A 24,404-nucleotide genomic window follows, 5' to 3' on the forward strand; every position below is an offset into this window, starting at 1 on the left:
AGATTAACAGTGGATTAACAGTGGATTAACAATAGACTATCAGTGGATTAACAGTGGATTAACAATAGATTAACAGTGGATTAACAATAGACTATCAGTGGATTAACAGTGGATTAACAATAGATTAACAGTGGATTAACAATAGACTATCAGTGGATTAACAGTGGATTAACAGTGGATTAACAATAGACTATCAGTGGATTAACAGTGGATTAACAATAGATTAACAGTGGATTAACAGTGGATTAACAGTGGGTTGTTGTTGCACTGGAGGCAGAATTGCGGGAGGCTGATGACTGAGTGAGCGATAATCTGAGATTAGGATTAGAGGAGGTCTGAACTGACTTGTTCCTCTCGTAGAACTGGATGGACAGACTGATGATCTCGTCCTCGGCGATGTTGAACGTCTCCACCACTTCCCCCGGCTCCAGAACGCGGTTCTCCGCGTAGAAGTCCCGCCGCCGCTTCATCTCGTCTGGAGCACAAACACAATGTGAGCTGATCAATGGACGTGATCAGCTCATCAGTGGAGGTGATCAGATGGTCAGTGGAGGTGATCAGCTGGTCAGTGGAGGTGATCAGATGATCAATGGAGGTGATCAGCTGATCAGTGGACGTGATCAGCTGGTCAGTGGACGTGATCAGATGATCAGTGGAGGTGATCAGCTGATCAGTAGAGGTGATCAGCTGACCAGTGGAGGTGATCAGCTGACCAGTGGAGGTGATCAGATGATCAGTGGAGGTGATCAGCTGATCAGTGGAGATGATCAATGGAGGTGATCAGTGGAGATGATCAATGGAGGTGATCAGCTGATCAGTGGACGTGATCAGATGATCAGTGGAGGTGATCAGCTGATCAGTGGAGGTGATCAGATGATCAGCGGAGGTGATCAGCTCATCAGTGGAGATGATCAATGGAGGTGATCAGTGGAGATGATCAATGGAGGTGATCAGCTGATCAGTGGACGTGACTTTACCTTTGAACAACCCGGGGAACCAGCTTATAAACGACGTCTTGTAGAGTTTTATCGGCTCTGCAGAAAAAAAACGAAGATTGAAATCACCAGACTGGACGAAACGTCACGTTCAAACTGAAGCGATCTCATCTTTTCAAAATAAAATAGTGAACGATGAGGACAAAAAAATATCACTAAGAAATAATGGAAATATTTGAAAAACAAACTGAATTGAAAATGTATTTGCTGAATTTAAAAAAAAGTTAAATAGTTTATCAAATGAATTCAAATCACAATTTTCCCAAAATGTTTTAATCTTAATTTTTTTCATTTAAATAAATTTGTAAAATACAAATACATGTGAAAATTCTAATCTGAATGAAGGTTTTTTGTTACATTTTTAAAACATTTTACATTCAGTAAAAAGAATATTTCTCTTTTTCATTATTTAACAACTCAAATTAGAAAGAATAACAAAGAAGATTAAAATATTTCACTTCCTGTGACATCACTTCCTGTGAATGTCTTCACTGATAATAAATGAACAAACTGAATCGTTCACATTTATTGATCAGGTTTGATGAACTGATGAAAAGAAACACAGAGAGAGAGAGAGAGAGAGAGAGAGAGAGAGAGAGAGAGAGAGAGAGAGAGAGAGAGAGAGAGAGAGAGAGAGAGAGAGAGAGAGAGATTTTTCACCTGATGCTGAGTTGAGGACACGTCTTATGAACCTGGACGTCACATCGAGGACAAAACTTATTCGTCTCCAGGAACGCTACGATGCAAGTTTTACAAACTGAGGGGGGAGGGGGGAGAGAGAGAGAGAGAGAGAGAGAGAGAGAGAGAGAGAGAGAGAGAGAGAGAGAGAGAGAGAGGGGGAGAGAGAGAGAGAGGGGAGAGAGAGAGCATCAACAACAGGATCATGACATAAAGCAAAGAGTCGTCTAATGAAACGATCACGACACAGAGCGAGGAGTCGTCTAACGACGTCATAGCAACATAGAGCGAGGAGTCGTCTAACGACATGATAGCAACATAGAGCGAGGAGGTCGTCTAACGACGTCATAGCAACATAGAGCGAGGAGTCGTCTAATGAAACGATCACGACATAGAGCGAGCAGTCGTCTAACGACGTCATAGCAACATAGAGCGAGGAGTCGTCTAATGACGTGATAGCAACATAGAGCGAGGAGTCGTCTAATGACGTCATAGCAACATAGAGCGAGGAGTCGTCTAATGAAACGATCATGACACAGAGCGAGGAGTCGTCTAACGACGTGATGGCAACATAGAGCGAGGAGTCGTCTAACGACGTCATAGCAACATAGAGCGAGGAGTCGTCTAATGACGTGATAGCAACATAGAGCGAGGAGTCGTCTAATGAAACGATCATGACATTGAGCGAGGAGTCGTCTAATGACGTGATAGCAACATAGAGCGAGGAGTCGTCTAATGAAACGATCATGACACAGAGCGAGGAGTCGTCTAATGACGTGATAGCAACATAGAGCGAGGAGTCGTCTAATGAAACGATCATGACACAGAGCGAGGAGTCGTCTAACGACGTCATAGCAACATAGAGCGAGGAGTCGTCTAATGACGTGATAGCAACATAGAGCGAGGAGTCGTCTAATGAAACGATCATGACATTGAGCGAGGAGTCGTCTAATGACGTCATAGCAACATAGAGCGAGGAGTCGTCTAATGAAACGATCACGACAGAGCGAGGGAGTCGTCTAACAAAACGATCACGACATAGAGCCTTCTTGACGACCAGGTGACCATGCGACCTTCTCAGTGACATCATCGCCCCGCCTCTCAACCTGATGACCTCAGAACCTTCTTCATGACGTGGTCACTTTAACAACAACAACAACAACAACAACAATCGCAGACGACGTCGCTTTACTCAGGCCAGATGTTGTTCAGTTTCTGGTGTGTTTCCGTGGCAACGCCACCTAAAGGCCTGGCAGAGGTATTACACCATTCTGAGTAGTTCTCATGGTGGCTGGAGGACGGGGAGGACAGGGAGGACGGGGAGGACAGGGGAGGACGGGGAGGACGAGGAGGACGGGGAGGACGGGGAGGATGAGGAGGACGGGTGAGGACGGGGAGGACGAGTACGACGGGGGAGGACGAGGAGGATGGGGAGGACGGGGAGGACGAGTACAACGGGGAGGACGGGGAGGAGGAAGAGACAGGTTTGTCTCCTGCGGACCGAGACGAGCCACAACATTGAAAACTGTGTGACAGTCTGTCCTGTGACCTCTGACCTCTGGACGATGGTGGGGGGACTTACAGGTGTGTGTGTGTGCGTGTGGGGGGGGGGTCTCTAGGTGTGATTACAGGGGGTGTGTGTGTGTGTGGGGGGGGTCTCTAGGTGTGTGTGTGTGTGTGTGTGGGGGGGGGGTCTCTAGGTGTGTGTGTGCGTGTGTGTGTGTGTGTGGGGGGGGGGGGTACTTACAGGAGTGCAGACACTCTACGATGGTCGTGGCGTCGATCAGGTATCCTGCGCACAGCGGGCACGTGAGGTGCGGATTCACGTCTGTGATCTTGATCCGGTTCGGCTGCATTTTCTCCATCTGGACCGGTCTGCTGGGGGACAGAACCACGAGGCGGGTTTTAGTGCGGCGCGTGCGCAGCGTGCACGTGAAACCACGCAAAGGTGCACAATGCGAGAGAGAGCGAGAGAGAGAGAGAGAGAGAGAGAGAGCGAGAGAGAGAGAATGTCTGCAGCTCGTCCTTGGTGCTTAGACGTGGTCCCCGGTTCTAGTCCCAGTCCCGGTCCCGGTCCCGGTGCAGGGCTCTTGCCTTCAGGCAAGGCAGCAGTGCGACCCTCCGTGGCCTCAACCGCGCGTCCTCGAGCCGCGGAGCAACAAAGAAGCGTCTCCATGTTTGCGGGAGCCCCGCGGCCTCCGGGGCCGCCAGCATCCCGGTGGAACCGACCGGCTGCACGCAGCCACTGGGGGGGGGGGGTGGCTCCCCGGGGGGTGGGGGGGGGGGCAGGGGTGTTGCGGGCGGCCGCGGAGCTCCGCAGGACGGCTCGGTGCTACACAAAGCAGCCATCTTACATTCACTGACAGGCTGCAGTCTGGAACAAGAGGCTGTAACGTGACACCCGCCGCGGCTGCGGCGGCGGCGCGGCGGCGTCCCGGTGGGGGTGGAAGAAAAAAAAAAAAGGGAAGCGAAGCCGCTCCCGGTCGGTCCTTACCTGATCACACATCCAGGTCGCCCTCCGCTCGCAGCCTCGCTCCCCGGAATTATTTGGACTTGGACTGAATTTGCAGCAGCGCCAGAAAATGGCTTTTTTTTTTTTTCAGCCCCGTCAGAGGACTGCCCATTTTGGATCACGTGGTATTATTTTGTCGCCTGTTCACGGGGCAAACAGGGTATCTACTCCCCCCCCCCACCGCTCACCCCCCCCCTCTCCTACTCTGGATCCTGACCCCCCCCCCCCCCGTTTATAAAACATAAAGCTATATCACCTTCATGTCATTAAAGCCCCTGAGGCTCCAGGATTTCTGTCCTTCAATCAGAATTCTGGATTTTTCCCGTCATGACATGTGTTTATTCTGTTTACTAAACATTTATAAGCGTCAGGGTTCGCTGACTGCATTTTGACAATTAAATCCGTGTTTGATAAACTGCTGTTCTGTTCCTCGTTCCTCGTTTTCCCTCCAGGATCAGTCCAGTCTCTGTCTCTCGACATATAAACAAGTGTGAACGCATCCAGATCTGGATTTCAACCAGTTCAAGCTAACTGCATGCTTAAGTCTAAAATTAGGACACTTATTAATGATGAAACCAGCTCAATACAAACAAAAAAAAATCCAAATTAGTTTCAAATTTGGTCTAAAAGCTCCTTCAAACTAGTCCGGATCACGTCAAAACCAGTGTAAACATATATGGTCTCAAACCAGTCCAATGGAATCGAAGCCTCTGAACAACCAGATCAAACAAAAAGTTTAAAACATTTCTAAAACGTATAAATCCACATATATATTATGTGGGGTTTAACTCTGGGGTTTAACCAATCCAAATCAAAGTAGGCCCTCTGTTGGACCCTTGCAACAGCCCTGGTCTGGCACATGGCACCACGAGAGGAAGTACTTCCTCCTCTTCCCACAGATGGGCGTGTGTGGGCGGAGCCAGTGCACCTCACGCAGACACAGCAGATTCTGAATGCAGCTCCTATGACCCAATATTCTAATAGCTGAAGTTCAAGAAAAAAACTGGATTCGGGGCAATAAACTTTGAATGCACTGTTGTTGGGCCGACGAGATCCGTGTGAAAATGTTGAAAATATGGACAATAGCTGTAAAACTAAGATTTTTTTTTCTACAGGAGGAACTGGCGCCTGCGGCCTGCAGTTCCCCTGGCGGCCTGAAGGAGGAACTGCAGGTTTGCAGTTCCCCTGGCGGCCTGCAGGAGGAGCTCCGGCCTGCAGTTCTGGTTGCTGCCTGCAGTTCCCCTGGCGGCCTGCAGGAGGAGCTCCGGCCTGCAGTTCTCGTTGCTTCATGCAGTTCCCCTGGCGGCCTGTAGGAGGAGCTCCGGCCTGCAGTTCTGGTTGCTGCCTGCAGTTCCCCTGGCGGCCTGTAGGAGGAGCTCCGGCCTGCAGTTCTCGTTGCTGCCTGCAGTTCCCCTGGCGGCCTGTAGGAAGAGCTCCGGCCTGCAGTTCTCGTTGCTGCCTGCAGTTCCCCTGGCGGCCTGCAGGAGGAGCTCCGGCCTGCAGTTCTCGTTGCTGCCTGCAGTTCCCCTGGCGGCCTGCAGGGGGCGCTTCGGCCCCAGGAGCGCCACTCGCGCCATCTTGAGGAGAGCCCATCGGGAGCTGGTTGTTGAATTGACAACAATCCGCTTCAGGACGGACTCCGGACGGATTAGCGGCCCCCAGGACAAGAGGACCGCAGCCGCTGCTGGTCCCAGGCGTCCAGCCGCGGGGACACGTCGAGGAGCCGGCCGGAGAAGCCCGGAGGAGCCGCTGGAGCCCCCCCCAGTCCCCCCCTCTCTCCCTCCCCCCCGATGGCCGGCTAGCTGCTGCCCGCTCTTGGCCGCGGCCTGCTCGGAGGAGAAGCACCATGCTCCACCGCTGAGCCCCACCGTCACACCACCCGGAGCACCGCGACCACCATGCACCTGTAAGACCCCCCCCCTCCCGGAACCCCCGCAGTGTTAGCAGAACGTGTGCGAGCAGCGAGCAGCGCCTGGCCGTGAACCGGAGCCTCCCGACCGGGGGACCATGTCCAGCTGCAGCACCGCCGTGGCGGTGGCGGTGGCGGTGGCCGGGAGCGCGAGCAAGACCAAGACCAAGAAGAAGCACTTCATAGGGCAGAAGGTCAAACTGTTCCGAGCCAGCGAGCCCATCCTCAGCGTGCTGATGTGGGGGGTCAACCACACGGTGAGGACCGTGGGTGTGCGTGTGTGCGTGCGTGTGTGTGTGCGTGTGTGTGTGTGTGTGTGTGTGTGCGTGCGTGCGTGCGTGCGTGTGTGTGTGTGCGTGTGTGTGTGTGTGTGTGTTTACACTGCATACTTAATAACTGTGCACCTGAACTGGTTCATGACAGTTTAAAGTCATTAATGAGGAAACGCGTCGTGTCCACATGTGCAGCAGGAGTAAACACAGTGTGTTGTTTTGAAGTGGAGCTGGACAGGGAGACAGCTGGACAGGGAGACAGGTGGACAAGGAGACAGCTGGGCAGGGAGACAGGTGGACAAGGAGACAGCTGCGCAGGGAGACAGATGGATGGGTGGACATGTTGACAGCTGGACAGGTAGATGGCTGGACAGGGAGACAGCTGGACGAGTGGACAGGTAGACGGCTGGACAAGGAGACAGCTGGATGGGTGGACAGGTAGACAGCTGGACAGGGAGACAGGTAGACGGCTGGACAGGGAGACAGGTAGACAGCTGGACAGGGAGACAGCTGGACATGTTGAGAGCTGGACAGCTGTCAGTCCGTCAACCTTCACAGACTCAGTTCTGTTCAGGACTAATTAAGCAATTTGTTTATGTGGAGCTCATCTGTCTGCCCCCCCTCCTCCTCCACCTCCCCCTCCTCCCCCCCCCCCCCACTTCTCTCCCTCAGATTAACGAGTTAAACAATGTGCCTGTACCAGTTATGCTGATGCCAGATGACTTTAAAGCCTACAGTAAGATCAAAGTGGACAACCACCTATTTAACAAGTAGGTGTGAAGCCCTGCAGCCCCGTCACACCTGAACACCGGGGGGTGGGGGTGGGGTGGGGGGGGGCAACAATATACATTGTGCTTTTAACAAGTTCTCTTTGTGTCCCTTTCTCATCCTCTTCCTCATTCTGGTTCTGCTTTCAGAGAAAACCTGCCGAGTCGCTTCAAGTTCAAAGAGTACTGTCCCATGGTGTTCAGGAACCTGCGGGAGAGGTTCTGCATCGACGACCAGGACTACCAGGTGAGGGGAGGCCCGCGGCGGCCATGTTGAAACGCACTCCCCCCCCCCCCCCCCCGCTCCCCGGGGATACTGTGCCGTCCAGGATGTCCCGAGAAGACAGACTGGACGCCCAGAACCCGAGGAGCCCGGATTGTCACGTGTGTTCCTGTTGTGCAGAACTCGCTGACGAGGAGCGCGCCGCTCAACAGCGACACCCAGGGGCGTTTCGGAAACCGCTTCCTGTCCAGCTACGACCACCGCTTCGTTATCAAGACTGTCTCCAGTGAGGACATCGCAGAGATGCACAACATCCTGAAGAAGTATCACCAGGTAGAAGATCCGTGGGCCACGTCTGCTGGAGCTCCGCCTCCTGGAGCTCCGCCCCCAAACATGTAACCATTAATTGATTACAATGCTTGTGTGTGTGTGTGCGCAGTTTATCGTGGAGTGTCACGGCAACACTCTGCTCCCTCAGTTCCTGGGAATGTACCGGCTGACGGTGGACGGCGTGGAGACGTACATGGTGGTGACCCGCAACGTCTTCAGTCATCGCCTGACGGTTCACCGCAAGTACGACCTGAAGGTACGACGTCCCAACGCTCTCAACTAGTCCTCTTTCTATACTAACGTGTCCCACCTGAAGGTACGTCCTACCTGAAGGTACGTCCTATCTGAAGGTACGTCCTATCTGAAGGCACGTCCTACCTGAAGGTACGTCCTACCTGAAGGTACGTCCTATCTGAAGGTACGTCCACCTGAAGGTACGTCCTATCAGAAGGTACGTCCTATCTGAAGGTACGTCCTATCTGAAGGTACGTCCTATCTGAAGGTACGTCCTATCTGAAGGTACGTCCTATCTGAAGGTACGTCCTATCTGAAGGTACGTCCACCTGAAGGTACGTCCACCTGAAGGTACGTCCTATCTGAAGGTACGTCCTATCTGAAGGTACGTCCTATCTGAAGGTACGTCCTATCTGAAGGTACGTCCTATCTGAAGGTACGTCCACCTGAAGGTACGTCCACCTGAAGGTACGTCCACCTGAAGGTACGTCCTATCTGAAGGTACATCCACCTGAAGGTACATCCACCTGAAGGTACGTCCACCTGAAGGTACGTCCTACCTTCAGGTAGTACCTTCAGGTGTACGTCCTATCTGAAGGTACGTCCACCCGAAGGTACGTCCTATCTGAAGGTACGTCCTATCTGAAGGTACGTCCAATCTGACGGTACGTCCTATCTGAAGGTACATCCTATCTGAAGGTACGTCCTATCTGAAGGTACGTCCTATCTGAAGGTACGTCCTATCTGAAGGTACGTCCTACCTGAAGGTACGTCCTACCTTCAGGTAGTACCTTCAGGTGTACGTCCACCTGAAGGTACGTCCTATCTGAAGGTACGTCCACCTGAAGGTACGTCCACCTGAAGGTACGTCCTATCTGAAGGTACGTCCACCTGAAGGTACGTCCTATCAGAAGGTACGTCCTATCTGAAGGTACGTCCTACCTGAAGGTACGTCCACCTGAAGGTTGCCAGGTTGCTGCTTTTCCTCAACATGTGTGTCAGTAACACGTCTTCTGTTGGACAGATGGATCCAGACTCAGTAACAGACTGAAGCTACTTGATTCAAAAAGACTTTTCTCTTTAAGCTCAGTCCCACAGTAAGTTAGATCTCATCCATACCTGCTGATCAGCCGTCAAACCGATCATTGATTCCTCTCAATTGGTTGATTGACTTGTGTTGGTGCATCTCAAACCCAATCACCATGGAAACGTCCAGATTGGGTGGGGGGGGCTGCTTGACTTATTGATTATTGATTGTGATTTTAACATGGACGATCAACACATAGGAAGAGTTCAGAGGGCAAAAGTTTTAAATTTGTTTACGTTATAATCAATGGAAGTGTTTTTGAGTTTTGTGACTTCAGAGCTGAAGTGAATGAAGGTTCATCCTTTCATCTTCTGGTCTTCACACCGACCCTGGTCCTTAACCGGTCCTGTTCTCACTCTGCTGCTCCGCAGGGGTCCACGGTTTCCAGGGAGGCCAGCGACAAGGAGAAGGTGTGTGTGTGCTCTAGAATCTGGTGTTGGAGGAGGAAGATGCTCTAGAATCTGGTGTTAGAGGAGGAAGATGCTCTAGAATCTGATGTTAGAGGAGGAAGATGCTCTAGAATCTGATGTTAGAGGAGGAAGATGCTCTAGAATCTGATGTTAGGGGGGGAGATGCTCTATAATCTGATGTTAGAGGTGGAAGATGCTCTATAATCTGGATGTTAGAGGAGGAAGATGCTCTAGAATCTGATGTTAGAGGAGGAAGATGCTCTATGATCTGACGTTAGAGGGGGAAGATGCTCTATAATGTGACGTTAGAGGAGGAAGATGCTCTACAATCTGACGTTAGAGGAGGAAGATGCTCTAGAATCTGATGTTAGAGGAGGAAGATGCTCTAGAATCTGGTGTTAGAGGAGGAAGATGCTCTATAATGTGACGTTAGAGGAGGAAGATGCTCTATAATGTGACGTTAGAGGAGGAAGATGCTCTATAATCTGACGTTAGAGGAGGAAGATGCTCTACAATCTGACGTTAGAGGAAGATGCTCTAGAATCTGATGTTAGAGGAGGAAGATGCTCTATAATGTGACGTTAGAGGAGGAAGATGCTCTATAATGTGACGTTAGAGGATGAAGATGCTCTAGAATCTGACGTTAGAGGAGGAAGATGCTCTATGATCTGACGTTAGAGGAGGAAGATGCTCTATAATGTGACGTTAGAGGAGGAAGATGCTCTAGAATCTGACGTTAGAGGAGGAAGATGCTCTAGAATCTGACGTTAGAGGAGGAAGATGCTCTATAATCTGGTGTTAGAGGAGGAAGATGCTCTATAATCTGTGTGTTGGTGCTCTACGGTGTGTGGCTGTAGGACTAAAGCGTCCGTCTCCTCAGGCTAAAGAACTTCCTACGTTTAAAGACAACGACTTCCTGAACGACGGCCAGAAGCTGCAGATCGGAGACGACAACAAGAAATACTTCCTGGAGAAGTTAAAACGAGACGTGGAGGTGAGGAGCGTATTGTTCTTGTGCTCCAGACGTCGCTCGCCTCCCGCGTCTGCTTTGGTTTATTTTCGCGCGACACTGTGAGAGCTGGACCGACGCCACGCAGTTACACCACCTGCTGGGTAGGGGGCGCCGTCACCAGAAAGGAGCAGGAGGAGCAAGAAAAAAAAAACCGCTCATTGATTGGTCCAGACTTAAAGAGGAAGTCCCGCCCCTTTAGCTGGTGGTGGCCAATGGTTACCTACTGTCAACTGTAAAGATGACCTGTGCCCCCTCCCTCCCTCCCCCTCCCCCCCCCTCCAGTTCCTCGCCACCCTGAAGATCATGGACTACAGCCTCCTGGTGGGGATCCACGACGTGGAGCGGGCGGAGCAGGAGGAGATGGAGGTGGAGGGTGTGGGGGAGGAGGAGGAGTACGAGAGCGACGGTCTGGGCGGAGGCGTGCTGACGGGCTCCTTCGGGACTCCGCCCGACAGCCCCGGGAACCCCCTGAACTGCGGGGGCTTCTTCAGCCCCGGGGACTTCGACCCGTCGGTGGACGTTTACGCAATCAAGAGCCACGACAGTGAGACGACAACCACGGCGGCTGATCAGTGCTGTTTGTTGTTGTTGTTGTTGTTGTTGTTTGAGCTCGTTGTTTGTGTCTCAGGTGTTGTGAAGAAGGAAGTTTACTTCATGGCCATCATCGACATCCTGACGCACTACGACGCCAAGAAGAAAGCTGCACACGCTGCCAAAACTGTGAAACACGGGGTGAGTCTCCTCATGACTCTCAGATTATCACATTAAACTCCTCATGACTCTCAGATTATCAGATTAAACTCCTCATGACTCTTAGATTATCACATTAAACTCCTCATGACGCTCAGATTATCACATTAAACTCCTCATGACTCTTAGATTATCAGATTAAACTCCTCATGACGCTCAGATTATCACATTAAACTCCTCATGTCACTCAGATTATCACATTAAACTCCTCATGACTCTTATATTATCACATTAAACTCCTCATGACGCTCAGATTATCACATTAAACTCCTCATGACGCTCAGATTATCACATTAAACTCCTCATGACTCAGATTATCACATTAAACTCCTCATGACTCTCAGATTATCACATTAAACTCCTCATGACTCTCAGATTATCACATTAAACTCCTCGTGACTCTCAGATTATCACATTAAACTCCTCATGACTCTCAGATTATCACATTAAACTCCTCATGACTCTCAGATTATCACATTAAACTCCTCGTGACTCTCAGATTATCACATTAAACCCCTCATGAGACTCAGATTATCACATGAATCTCCTCATGAGACTCAGGTTATCAGATTAAACTCCCCATGAGACTCAGATTATCACATGAATCTCCTCATGAGACTCAGGGTATCAGATTAAACTCCTCGAGACTCAGATTACCAGATAAAATTTATGAGACCCAGATTAAAATCCTCATAAAAAAAAGATTATAAAGTTAAACTTCTCATGAGATTATCTGGACTCAGATGATCCGATTAAACACCTCATAAAACTCAGATTATCAGGTTAAACTCATGAGACTCAGATTATCAGGTTAAACTCATAAAACTGAGATTATCAGGTTCAACTCATGACTCAGATTTGAGTTTTTGTTCCATTAAATTCTTTATTTCTTGAGACACAATCTGTTACGTCACTCTGATTAATTCTCTTCAGTCTGGTTTTCACTTCATTTCCCATGATGCTTTGCTCCGCAGGCCGGAGCCGAGATCTCCACCGTGAACCCAGAGCAGTACTCCAAACGCTTCTACGAGTTCATGTCCAACATCCTGTCCTAGACCGGCGTCCTGGAGTCCTGGAGACCTGGAGTCCTGGAGACCTGGAGTCCTGCTCCCGCCTCACGGCCCTCAGCTGGACCCGCCCCGATTCTACCGCCGCGGCTCTACCCACCAGTTCTACCCTCTGGCTCTATCGACCCGTTTCTCCCGCCCCAGTTCTACCCCAACGGTTCTACCCACCGGTTCTACCCCCCATTTCTAACCCCACCAGTTCTACCCACCGGTTCTACCGCCCCAGTTCTACCCCACCGGTTCTACTCCCCCAGTTCTACCCCACCGGCTCTATCCCCCCAGTTCTACCCCACCGGTTCTACCCCACCGGCTCTACCCCACCGGCGCTACCCCACCGGTTCTACCCCACCGGCTCTACCGCCCCAGTTCTACCCCACCGGCTCTACCGCCCCAGTTCTACCCCACCGGCTCTACCGCCCCAGTTCTACCCCACCGGCTCTACCCACTGGTTCTACCCCACCGGCTCTACCACCCCAGTTCTACCCCACCGGTTCTACCCCCCCAGTTCTACCCCACCGGCTCTACCACCCCAGTTCTACCCCACCGGTTCTACCCCACCAGCTCTACCGCCCCAGTTCTACCCCACCGGCTCTACCCCCCCAGTTCTACCCCACCGGCTCTACCACCCCAGTTCTACCCCACCGGTTCTACCCCCCCAGTTCTACCCCACCGGCTCTACCCCCCCAGTTCTACCCCCCCAGTTCTACCCCCCCAGTTCTACCCCACCGGTTCTACCCCACCGGCTCTACCGCCCCAGTTCTACCCCACCGGCTCTACCCCCCAGTTCCTCCTCACGCCAGCACGGAAACTGTCTCACTAAAGCCTTGAATGAGTGTCAGCTTCTGTCTGTTAGTGTCTTCAGTTCCTCTCATGTTCTACTTTAACACACACACACACACACACAGTCAGTTTGCATGACGAACTCCTCTCACCAGTAAAAAGCAGGCGGTTGGATGAACACGTGAATATTAACGGTGTATTGATGCAATATGAAGATGCATGGCTGACGTGAGTCCCGACAAACAACTGAACTGAGCGTCAAAACGGCAAAAACCACAAAAAAAACCCACAAAAAAAACAAGTGTTTGAATGTTCTGTTGCCATATTGTTTGTGAATAGTTTGAAAGGTGGAGCTGGGTGGAGGAAAACCTCCACGTGGAGGAGGGAAAAAAAAAAAGCGGGGGGGGGGGGGGGATCGTTTTATTACCGTAAGGATCAATTTTTTATCTTGTTTACATTAATGTAGCAACTTTGTGTTTGTATACAGTATTGTTTTGTTACCGACGGACGTTAGACGAGGAGGTTACTTGAAAATGATTCATTACATATTAAAGGGAGTTTTATCTTGTTTTGCTCGTCTGGATTCCGTCATTTCTACACAAATTAAATCGAATATCAAAGTCGGCGACTCCAGCTCGTGTTTTTTTTTTAATGAAACTGCACTTCGCACAATGCAACTGCTCGTTTCCATGAGCTCCTTCCTCTTTGCTCCACCAGACTGGGACTGACTCGCTGCTGCCCCCTGCAGCCAGACCCGCTCAATGACCTGAGGACGAGTGGACTCGATGGTTTGGACCTTATTTATTGAGCAACACGAGAAGAAAAAGACACTGGATAGAAAAGGTGTGTGCGGCGGCGGCGGGGGGGCGTCAGTCCATCCGGGCCTTCAGGGTTCGTGTGGTGATCTTGTCTTTCTCGCTGCGACGGAATTAAATAAAAGAAAAAAAAAAGGAGGTTTGATCAATTTCCCCGATCGCGTCTGAGCCGCCGGCGAGACGGGCGGCGTTTCACTTACATGACGTGGACGACGACGCCCATCCCCGACACGGCGTCTCGGTCCACCGCGTTCAGCATCGCCTGGGAGATAGTCTCGAACAGGTCGTCTGGCTCCTGCGGGTCAAAGGTCAAACACAGGATCAGATGGGGGGCCACAAGTTTAAGGAGTATCAGAAACCTTTTTTTTTTAAATACAAATAACAGCTTTAAAAAAGAACAATTGTATTGGATTAATGCAGCAGCTACATCACTGTCAAACGCTTGAGCGTCTCCATGGCAACAGACGATCTTAACGAGGTGCCACTCTCTCCTGCGCTTTGTACGTTAAATGGAGGTGGAGGTGGTGGAGGATGGAGGTGGAGGTGGAGGCCGTGGTCCTGGTACTCACCATGTCGGGCTCCCACAGAGACTCACACATGCCGTACATCTGCTCCGAGCAGGTCCCGCTCACCACGAAGTCCTCCGTCACCATGGGGCAGCCGATCAGGTCCAGGGAGCAGATGAACGGCTCCAGGGTTTTGGGGTCCAGTCCGGCGATGACCGGCTCGATGTAGTACGGCCCGAACCTGCCGGGAGGAGACCGGGTCAGCCCTGGGTGTGTGTGTGTGTGTGTGTGTGTTCTCAATGTTAGAGGGGGAAGATGCTCTAGAATCTGATGTTAGAGGAGGAAGATGCTCTATAATCTGGTGTTAGAGGAGGAAGATGCTCTATAATCTGTCATCTTAAAAAGAAAACACAGCTGCAATTGGAGCAGCTCTTCCAGTAAACAGGAGTTCAGAGAGATAGTAACAGAGCTGCTCTTCAGTAGAGAGACAGCAGCTCTCCATAATGCTAATGCTAATGCTAATAGCAGGACAGAGTCAGTAAACTGACCAGCTACTAACATGTTATTAAGTCAACAGAGAAACCTTGTTATTGTTTTACTGGTGTTGCTCAGAACAGGTGTAGGTGTGTCTCTGTGTGTGTGTGTGTGTGTGTGTGTGTGTGTGTGTGTGTGTGTGGGCCTACCTCCTCTCGTACAGCAGGTTGGACACCATGCTCATGAAGGTCTTGGGTTTGATCTGACGTCCCTCCTTCAGCTCGTACAGGTTCAGTCGGAATTTCAGCCTCTGAGCTCTGAACACACGTTACGTCACGAGTTACTACCGTCAATAAGGTGTAGAACATCTAGAACATCTAGAACAGGAGGCCCGTGGGCGGCAGTCCTGCACGTTCTCGGCTTTACCAGCTTGATGACGACATCAGCATGAGATGAAACAGATAAAACCTGCAGGACGAGTTGTTGACGAGTTGAACGCTCCTGATCGACCAGACCAATAATATCAATAACTAAACATCAATAGGAACTAGAACGTCTCACTTCATTGCTCTTTAAGAAGGAAACAGGAAGCACGGAGGCAAAATGAAAATGTTAAATAATACAGATGACAGAATTATTATTATTTGTACAGTAGCGTGAACCGCGGCCCCGTCACCACGGCAACAGTTTCATGTAACGTTCGCTAGCGCCGCAGAAGCTACTGATGCTCGTCGCTTTCTCTGCTTTCGGTGAACCTCTGTGAGCGACAGCACCACCTACAGGCCTGGCAGATGTACTACATCATGTTGAGTGGATCTGTTGGTGTCGCGTGGATGCAGATGTTTCACGTGGATGCAGATGTTTCACGTGTGGACGGGAAGCTTTTGAAGAACAAAAGGTAAAAAAAAAAAAGACGCTTTTGTCTCGTGTGGACGGAGAACGAGACGAGCCAAAACATTCAGAACGGCGCGAGTCAGATCTGAAACGGTCCCGTCCTCGGTGGAAGGACTGAACACGGGCAGTGTTAGTTAGCTAGTTAGTTAGCTAGTTAGTAGCAGCAGGTTTCAGTGTGAAGTGTTCGAGTGTTAGAGGAGAAACAAGACGAGTGGTTAGAGGAGACACACGTACACGGTCTGGACGTCGGTGGCCAGCCCCGCCAGCCCGATGTACAGCCGCTCCCCCATGGGGAAGACCTTCTGGAAGTCTGTGGTCACCATCTGAGCCTGGATGCCGAAGCGCCGGTCGGCTGCGATGGCCACGCAGTTCTTCCCCCTCATGGCCATGACGGCCCCCCCGTTGTACGACATGATGGACTGGAAGCGGCAAAAAAAAACTGAGCTCAGGTCAAGTTGATCAAACAGCAGAAACCAGGGACGCTTGATGTGTTTCTGGTGACAGTGGCTATAAAATTAACTGTTAATATAGAACTTAGATTCAATTGACTCAATGTTTCTTGCTGGAAAAAAATTAACTAATACAACTTATGAACTCTGATTCTCTGTAAATGTGCAGTTAATTTAACATTTGACTCCAAAAGAAGTCAGAAAATATATCAAATTTTCTACAGAAGAATGAGTTAAATGCATCTTGAAACACTGTTGAGTTGATCTGCTTTAGAAGAGAAGAGAAGAGAATTCAAAAGAGTATAATAGAATGTTTTACTAATGCCAGAGGGAAACCTTTCAGCTGTTCTTGATAATCCGGCTTTTTACATACAAGAAAAACAAGGCAAAAACAACTCAATAAATCTAAAAGAGAAATACAACAAAGGACAATAACAGAACTGAACTGTAATTAGTCCTCATTTAACATCAACAACAATTATAGCACGCAAATTCTAAATATTAGTTTTACATCCTGGTTTAAATCAGTTTTTAGTTCAGGACTAGATTTCTTCCAGGTTGCAGGAATAAATCTGACATAAGAGACAAACGTCTCAAAAAGACGTTAATCAACTATTGTAAGATAATCTTCAATATTTCAGGCTTCAATATCAACACTAAAGATGAACTAACCACTTAAATCCCCACGCCAATAGAGTTATTACATGTAGTGAGAGAAAATGTGCATCTGCTAGAAGCTACAGTAGAATATTAGTTTATAATATTATGAATCAATCAGTATCAACAGGATATTTCAGTGAAGTTTAAAGAGTTTGTTCTGAAAAAGTTCAGAAAACCAACCTGTGTAATGGAGCATCTTAATAAAGTTCCCCTCATTGTAAAGATTCGACTTAACGTTTAATCAGAAGCTTTGCTCCGATGAAGCACGAGCTCAGCAGTTTACACACACAAAACAAACTGTGAAGTTAAACTTCTAAAACAGCTTCGCCTGGAGAACAGAAACCTTTCAAACGATTATATTAAAACGTTGTAGACTTTTCACTGTGGAACTCTACGGGAGCTAGCTTTATCAGCATTAGCATTAACATCAGTCAGTCTAACCAGCTCATTTAAACACTTTAAACTCATGTGTGAGGTTCTTACCATCGTGAGGCTGTTTGTGTTTTTAATCCCGACAGGATCCGAAGTGTAACTTGTGACAAATGCGACTATATTCCGGCTCTTGTTAGCAGTTAGCTGTTAGCTCCCTACAGTGACTACACGGTTTCACACCGGGATCAAACGACCATGATGCTCGAGCTGTGACGGTAGGCGACGCTGATTGGTTGGTTCTGGAAAGCGCTGCTGCTATTGGAGGAATGGAGGCGTGACTCGGGCGCGTATAGTTCGGTAGAGGCGCGTTAAAGCGAAATCAAAACTGGGATTACAGTTAAAACTCGCAGATTACAACAAACGCTCGACCCGTTCAGATCAAATAACGAAATTTGAAAACGTATCTGTATTCTTTTTTTTCACTGCAAAAGTATTTTGTTTTTCGTTATGACTTCAGGATCATACCGATATCCACTTCCGACGTGACGTCACTGCCCACACAGGACTACTTCCGGAAACGCTGTTATATTTTTATAATATTTTTAGATGTTGATGTTTGTTTCATTATTTTTTCATATTCAGCCTTTATGAATTTTTTTTAACTACAAATATTACTTACGAAAATCCAGATTATAAACAATCCGTTAAAATTAGTTCTACAAACTGATGCAAGCTATGGTTGTTCAAACTATTTTGGATATACTTTTATTGACTTTTTTTCTGGACTCCATGATGATGCACTTTACAGGAATAAGAACAGAATGAGAAAAGGAATAAAAACAAGAAAGTAGTGCACCAACACATTTCTTATAAACACACACATATATATATATATATATATAAAGGAAAGTGGAGCACCCGGAGGAATCCCACACACTCGGGGAGAAAATGAAAACTCCACACAGAAAGGTCCTGGATGGGACTCGGACCAGGTCCTTGTCGCTGTGAGGCGAGAGGGCGACCCACTGCTCCACAGTGATAAGGGTCAGAGGTTAGGAGGTGGAGGTCACGTGTTATCAGGTATGTTGCATCTGAATAAAATAGAAATGAATGAGGCTGACTTAAAAGTACATGTTGTTTTTATTTACATTCTGTACACGGTTGGACGGGTGGTGAAAGACGAGCCGGTCAGTGACGTGACTCTCTCGGCTCTCGGTCAATAAGTGGAAGTCAACCGTCGCTCCTGAGCTTCAGACCATCTGACATCTGATCTCGGTGGATTTCTAAACAAAATAAACTTGGAAGTGGGAGTTTCCCAGTTCCCGGGCGCATCAATGTACAACAGTAGAAAATATTCAGATCCAGACTTGGGAGTTTTCATCCTGGTTTTGACACAAAGTAACATTATTAAAAACCTACAATACAGACTGTACAAACTGCCGGGAGACTTTCAGTCCGTGGTGAAATGAGAAGGATGGAGCCGGTCGCCCCGTCGTCCGTCCTTCAGCAGGTCCAAGTCTTCATCGCTTCATGAAGTTGTCCAGAGAGGCCGGCGTCCTCTGGATGGAGTGGATGTTCCTCTTCACTCGATCCTCCAGTGAAGAGCTGGCGGCGCTCTCCAGCTTCATGTCACTGCACCGCAAGAACAGAGCGAGTCCAGGGTTTAACGGTTAATCGAACCAGTTAATCTGACCAGTTAATCTGACCAGTTAATCTGACCTCAGTTAATATAGTCCCAGTTTCTGCTGAAGAAGCTTTAATCATTTGAGACGGAGACAGATTTTAATCTCTGGTGACTAAAACAATCCAGCAGAGGAGAGGAGAGGAGAGGAGAGGAGGGTCAGGTGACCAGTAGAGGAGAGGAGAGGAGAGGAGAGGAGAGGAGGGTCAGGTGACCAGTAGAGGAGAGGAGAGGAGAGGAGAGGAGAGGAGAGGAGAGGAGAGGAGAGGAGAGGAGAGGAGAGTCAGGTGACCAGTAGAGGAGAGGAGAGGAGAGGAGAGTCAGGTGACCAGTAGAGGAGAGGAGAGGAGAGGAGAGGAGAGTCAGGTGACCAGTAGAGGAGAGGAGAGGAGAGGAGAGGAGAGGATAGGATAGGAGGGTCAGGTGACCAGTAGAGGAGAGGAGAGGAGAGGAGAGGATAGGAGGGTCAGGTGACCAGTAGAGGAGAGGAGAGGAGAGGAGAGGAGAGGAGAGGAGAGGAGAGGAGAGGAGAGGAGGGTCAGGTGACCACTAGAGGAGAGGAGGGTCAGGTGACCATCAGAGGAGAGGAGAGGAGAGGAGAGGAGAGGAGAGGAGAGGAGAGGAGAGGAGAGGAGAGGAGAGGAGAGGAGAGGAGAGGAGAGTCAGGTGACCAGTAGAGGAGAGGAGAGGAGAGGATAGGAGGGTCAGGTGACCAGTAGAGGAGAGGAGAGGAGAGGAGAGGAGAGGAGAGGAGAGGAGAGGAGAGGAGAGTCAGGTGACCAGTAGAGGAGAGAGGAGGAGAGGAGAGGATAGGAGGGTCAGGTGACCAGTAGAGGAGAGGAGAGGAGAGGAGAGGAGAGGAGAGGAGAGGAGAGGAGGGTCAGGTGACCACTAGAGGAGAGGAGGGTCAGGTGACCATCAGAGGAGAGGAGAGGAGGGTCAGGTGACCACTAGAGGAGAGGAGGGTCAGGTGACCATCAGAGGAGAGGAGAGGAGAGGAGGGTCAGGTGACCACTAGAGGAGAGGAGGGTCAGGTGACCACTAGAGGAGAGGAGAGGAGGGTCAGGTGACCACCAGAGGAGAGGGTCAGGTGACCACTAGAGGAGAGGAGAGGAGGGTCAGGTGACCACCAGAGGAGAGGGTCAGGTGACCACACTCACTGGATGAAGCCGGCGTGGCGGTCCCTCTTGGTGTTCTGCTCCTTCAGCTTCTCCTGCTCGTCCTGGCGCTTGTACCTCCTCACGTTGTTCTCCCGGTCCTCGTCCCTCTGCTTGGCTCCGTCCATCATCTCCCTCCTCTTCTGCTCCAGCTCCTCCGCCGAGAGCTTCCTGCAGACGGGAGATGCTCTATAACGGGGGGGTCCAACATGCGGCCCGGGGGCCAGAAGCGGCCCTCCAGAGGATCTAATCCGGCCGCCATGTGATTTTTATTCACGCGAGTATAAATATGAAAACTGACAGAGGCTGATCTGAAAACACTCGACTGGCAAAAATGACATTGGTCAGAATTTGACCCCCGACATTAATGCATCTGTGGAGGTCACATGACGCAACACCTTTCACAATAAAGGTGTCCAATTTATGTGAAGTGATACTTTAGACACGTAAACTCAAAGAAATTTTCCAGATGATGACAAATTGTTTTAATCCTGAATAAAAATATGACATCCAGATATTGTGGGTTGGTTTTTTGTTGTTGCAAATATAATATCTGATGAACTTTAATATGTAAATTTCAGAATAGACTGGCAAATTATTGCCGTTACAAACGGATCAAAAGAAGGAAAGACTTTGACATTTGCCCATATCTGCAGATTAATGTTACGTTTGACTTGTTGGGCCTCCAGAGGTCAGAGGTCAGGTTGATGTGGCTCCTCAACTAGAATCAGTTTGACCCCTCAGGTCTAGAATCTGGAGATTTGCTCGAAAAGAAACTGATTTATGATGGAACGACGACGAAAACGACTAAACAGAGGAGATAAATTATGTGCAGACAGATATTCAGACAGGGGAGCTCACTGTTATTTACTAATGCTAATCACTGCTGCTTCACTACCTGAGCAATGCCTTTTATTTTGAAGGGAACATTGCGTCATGAAGGAAGAGTTAATAGCTTTGAGGTTTTTTTTTGGCAGTGGCGGTGAGCTTTAGTGTGAAACAAGTCCAAGTTCCTCTTACTTTGACACGTGGTTCCTCTGCCGGGCGTAGCGCTCCCTCTGCGGGCTGCCGGTTCGAGTCCCGCCGTTGGCCTCAGCGCGGTGCGGCGGGGGGAAGTGGGAGCGGCCGTTCTGCTCCCGGGGAGGCGACCGCGATCGACTCCGCTCCCGTCGGCTGGACTGATGGTTTCTACCAGCAGGAAGCTGAAGGGGAGACGGGAAGTGGTTGGCAGGGTCGCCTCACCAGGAGGGGAACCCGGGTTCGACTCCAGGCTGACGAGTCAGCATATTAAACGCATGTCTGAAACGTCCCCTCACACCGTCTCATACCAGTGTCGTCATTTCACTGCTAGTTGGACGAGTATATCTTTCTAATATTACTTCTGCTCTTTAATGCATTTCTACTGCTTCCCTCTTCTTTTAGTTTCCGTCTGAGTGGAACAATTAAACGTCTCCTTTCCACTCATGTTTTCACCCAGTGACCGACGGAGCCGCTCATAATGTTGTGGCTGACGGCTGGGAGTCAGCGACTGACCTGGAGGCCGTAGCCTGGAAGAAGATGGGAGTGAGATCTGGAAGAAGAAGAAGAAGAAGAAGATGAGGACAGGAACATTAACCCTTTGCAGTCTGTCAACAGTGGCTTCTCTCCACCGACCTCTTCTTCTTCTTCTTCTCTTCTTCATCGGAGCTTGAACTCCTCCTCCGGTGCTTCTTCTCCTTCCTCCTCTCCTTCTCCTTCTTCTCCTTCTTCCTCTTCTTCTTCTTGTCTTTCTTGTCCAGGTTCTGACGCAGCTGAAAGAAATTCCACCGAACTGTAAACACCGAACCGTGACGCGCGCCGACTGTTGCTCAAAGAACATTTCTTAAAGCCGCCGCCGTTCGCTTTGATGACTCGTGCCTCCTGAACACGTCAGGTCAATGTTGTCGTACCATTTCTTTGATTTTCCTCATCTTCACCGGGTTCGTCAAAAATTCTCTCTTCTTCTCTTCCTCACGTTTTCTTCACCAGACAAACAGAGAGAGAAAGAAGCCGTCACTCTTCGAGGTACACGGGCAGAGATTAATAATCCCAGTGGCGACTCAGCGGTATCTCTTTGTGACTAACGTCAGATTATAGAGCATCTTCCTCCTCCAGCATCCCGTACAGTATCACAGTGGACTTCACGAACACCAAATTAAATCAAATTAAAATACTGCACCAGTTACTTTTCCCAACACACGAGTGACTTCTCAAGATGTGGATTATTTGCCGGACCTGATTTCAAACAGCGGGTCTTCCCTGATCTTAGCAGCCATGTCGAGGTTGGAGGCGTTGGTGGCGGGGTTGAAGATGGAGCCCGGCAGGAGGCCAGTCTCGGCCGACGGGCCGCTCTCCGGCTCCTCGTACTGGTCGGTGATCTGCTTGTCGATGGGCCGTCCCATCAGGTACTCGTCCCTGGACACCTGGCCGGCCGGACCCTGGTACATCCAGTCCAGACGATCGTCCTTCTTCCTGTCGACACGCCAGAGGGTAAATGGTCCCACATGTTTTCCACCCCCCCCCCGACGGTCAAAACACAAGCCCTCCGCCACGCCACTGACTTGATGGTGCCGCTCTCCTCTGCGTGTCTCGTCATCTCTTCTCGAGCTCGCTCGTCCTTCAGCTCTTTCTGGAGCTCCTCGATCTTCTTGCGCTCGGCTTCATGTTTCTGCTCGGCTTTCCAGACCCGCTCGATGTTTTTCATGGTCTGGGGATGCCAGCTCTTCTTCAGGTTCTGGGTGAGGCGGCAAAACATTTGACAACGATGAAGCAGTGACTTTAAATTAAGGAGCCAAAGACACAAGTTGACTTTATTTTTTTTATTGATCGCATTTTGCCATACAGGAAAAGTTATTTAGAAATAATTGTTTTTTTAAGTTAAGTCTTTTGATTACTGCCAAGAATAGAAGTTAATTTTACATTTATTAATATTAATGTATAATTTTACTAATTAACTGACAAATGACAGAGGATAACAAAGGACTTCTTTTAAAAAACGTGTTATAAAAACACAACGTTGTGTGTAAGCCTTAATAACATGATGGAAATGTAATAATAGTGTTCTTGAAGTGTGATCAGCAGTGAAGACTTGTTTTAACTTAGATTTTTGTAAAAAAAAAAAAAAAACTAAACAAAATCAAAGTTGTGTAAAATGTAAAAATACTTGAAGCATTTAAGTGTTAGCTGAAAGATGCTAACTCCTAAAAACACTCCAAACTATAAAAGTGGACGAATCAACACACGGACTTTAAACTGAGTAATGCCGACGTGAACTATTTATCTCACGTGACTCACACAAGCTGCTGAAACGCATTTGAATCTGAAAGCAGCGTTCTGAGTGACTAAAGCAGTTAAAATGTGTGTTTTGTTAACGAGGTCTTGTATTACTAACAGTTTGAGGTCAAATCTCACTCACCAGATCGCCTCCCCCCATCTCGACAGATTTCTCCTTTCAGTCCAGTAAGAATCGGGAAATAAACGTGTGATTAAAGTAGAAACAGGGAAAGATTTTCGGGAGATTTCAAGAAAATGGACCAACGACAGCGCGTCGCGAAGCTGGGGGCTGCTTCCGGTGTGACGTAAGCTCCACTTCCGGTGCCTTCACCGGTAAATATCTGGCATTGGCTCAGCGCGGCCAGACGGGGGAGCAGTGGAGCAGCGGAGCAGCAGCTCCATCGTCTGTTACATATTTAGTGAAACAGACTTGTTTTCTGGAGCGACACCAATATATGGTACCGGGCCGCACAGCAACAAGTAAATAACTTGCATAATTTCCGTTTTATTTATTTTCCGAGCCTGAACAACTTTTATTTTGAAAAATTACCGAATTCCTCCGTCTATGACTCATACATGCGTCGGTCGCGTGACACATTAGCGCTGATATTAAACCCACAGGCGGTAAAATGAGTATCAAACAGTCCAGTGAGGAGACCGAAGAATAACACACAAGTAAGTGGAAAGACATACAAGTACACAGAGGATTCACGTTTATTATTATATTTACAAAAATACCACAGTTTCTATGTTGGTCATCTCGTTTTATTTTGTTGTATTTATCCGCCACACCTGAAGGCCGGTCCGTGAAAATATTGCCTGACATTATTGTCTCCATCTTCTAACAAAAAACTATACATATCATTGGAAAGTAACAACTCTTGAGGGTATATAATCCTTCGCTGGTACTATAGCGCCCACTACTGGCCTATACCTGTACATCGTGCTGAGAGGAGGCTTCTGTACTACATTCAGTTAATCAAATGTGACGTCATGCTGTGCTAGGAGGTGATGCTAACATCATCGTTCTACAGGTTCCTCCTCCCTGACTCTGGTTCCTCAGGTTCCTCCTCCCTGAG

The 24,404-nt window shown here is 49.1% G+C and overlaps 4 protein-coding genes across 4 annotated transcripts in view; 1 reads left to right on the forward strand and 3 right to left on the reverse strand.

The window, feature by feature from the left end:
* The window catches only part of LOC308128623 (polycomb complex protein BMI-1-A-like), a 10,490-nt gene extending 6,264 nt beyond the window's left edge, over nt 1–4,226 (reverse strand). The window contains exons 1-2 of the mRNA XM_080494254.1: nt 4,168–4,226; nt 3,421–3,551 (exon numbers count right to left, since the gene is read on the reverse strand). Of these exons, the coding sequence (XP_080350380.1) occupies nt 3,421–3,538 (118 nt within the window). The 5' untranslated portion in view covers nt 3,539–3,551; nt 4,168–4,226. The remainder of the gene's footprint in view (nt 1–3,420; nt 3,552–4,167) is intronic.
* A 1,517-nt stretch (nt 4,227–5,743) lies between these two features.
* LOC308149024 (phosphatidylinositol 5-phosphate 4-kinase type-2 beta-like) lies at nt 5,744–13,674 on the forward strand. The gene is made up of 10 exons (XM_080520648.1): nt 5,744–6,351; nt 7,039–7,136; nt 7,284–7,380; nt 7,537–7,689; nt 7,796–7,942; nt 9,379–9,417; nt 10,298–10,411; nt 10,712–10,973; nt 11,058–11,161; nt 12,154–13,674. Exons 1-10 carry the CDS (start codon nt 6,193–6,195, stop codon nt 12,232–12,234), a joined length of 1,254 nt encoding a protein of 417 aa, XP_080376774.1. The 5' UTR covers nt 5,744–6,192; the 3' UTR covers nt 12,235–13,674.
* Nucleotides 13,675–13,811: 137 nt separating this feature from the next.
* psmb3 (proteasome 20S subunit beta 3) lies at nt 13,812–17,445 on the reverse strand. The gene is made up of 6 exons (XM_080520649.1): nt 17,308–17,445; nt 15,950–16,134; nt 15,031–15,138; nt 14,411–14,588; nt 14,042–14,136; nt 13,812–13,944 (listed from the first exon to the last, which is right to left on the reverse strand). The coding sequence occupies exons 1-6, from the start codon at nt 17,308–17,310 to the stop codon at nt 13,896–13,898; spliced, it is 618 nt and encodes a 205-aa protein (XP_080376775.1). The 5' UTR covers nt 17,311–17,445; the 3' UTR covers nt 13,812–13,895.
* Nucleotides 17,446–18,121: 676 nt separating this feature from the next.
* On the reverse strand, nt 18,122–23,608 carry cwc25 (CWC25 spliceosome associated protein homolog). Its single transcript, XM_080520965.1, has 9 exons — nt 23,468–23,608; nt 22,614–22,786; nt 22,288–22,524; nt 21,963–22,032; nt 21,688–21,824; nt 21,568–21,604; nt 21,055–21,236; nt 20,038–20,205; nt 18,122–18,828 (listed from the first exon to the last, which is right to left on the reverse strand). Exons 1-9 carry the CDS (start codon nt 23,483–23,485, stop codon nt 18,717–18,719), a joined length of 1,134 nt encoding a protein of 377 aa, XP_080377091.1. The 5' UTR covers nt 23,486–23,608; the 3' UTR covers nt 18,122–18,716.
* Between the last annotated feature and the right edge of the window lie 796 nt (nt 23,609–24,404).

Source organism: Blennius ocellaris, assembly GCF_963422515.1.
Source record: "Blennius ocellaris genome assembly, chromosome: 3".
In the NCBI taxonomy this organism is placed as follows: domain Eukaryota; kingdom Metazoa; phylum Chordata; class Actinopteri; order Blenniiformes; family Blenniidae; genus Blennius; species Blennius ocellaris.

Coding starts and splice junctions, on each gene's coding strand:
- LOC308149024 (XM_080520648.1), top strand. CDS start 6,193: ATGTCCAGCTGCAGCACCGCCGTGGCGGTGGCGGTGGCGGTGGCCGGG. Junction 7,137..7,283: donor GACAACCACCTATTTAACAA/GTAGGTGTGAAG, acceptor TTCTGCTTTCAG/AGAAAACCTGCCGAGTCGCT. Junction 7,381..7,536: donor TCGACGACCAGGACTACCAG/GTGAGGGGAGGC, acceptor CCTGTTGTGCAG/AACTCGCTGACGAGGAGCGC.
- psmb3 (XM_080520649.1), bottom strand. Junction 15,139..15,949: donor GCCACCGACGTCCAGACCGT/GTACGTGTGTCT, acceptor ACGTGTGTTCAG/AGCTCAGAGGCTGAAATTCC. Junction 14,137..14,410: donor CTCTGTGGGAGCCCGACATG/GTGAGTACCAGG, acceptor TTTGACCCGCAG/GAGCCAGACGACCTGTTCGA.
- cwc25 (XM_080520965.1), bottom strand. Junction 22,525..22,613: donor GAGGAGAGCGGCACCATCAA/GTCAGTGGCGTG, acceptor GCGTGTCGACAG/GAAGAAGGACGATCGTCTGG. Junction 21,237..21,567: donor TTCCAGGCTACGGCCTCCAG/GTCAGTCGCTGA, acceptor TCTCCCCTTCAG/CTTCCTGCTGGTAGAAACCA.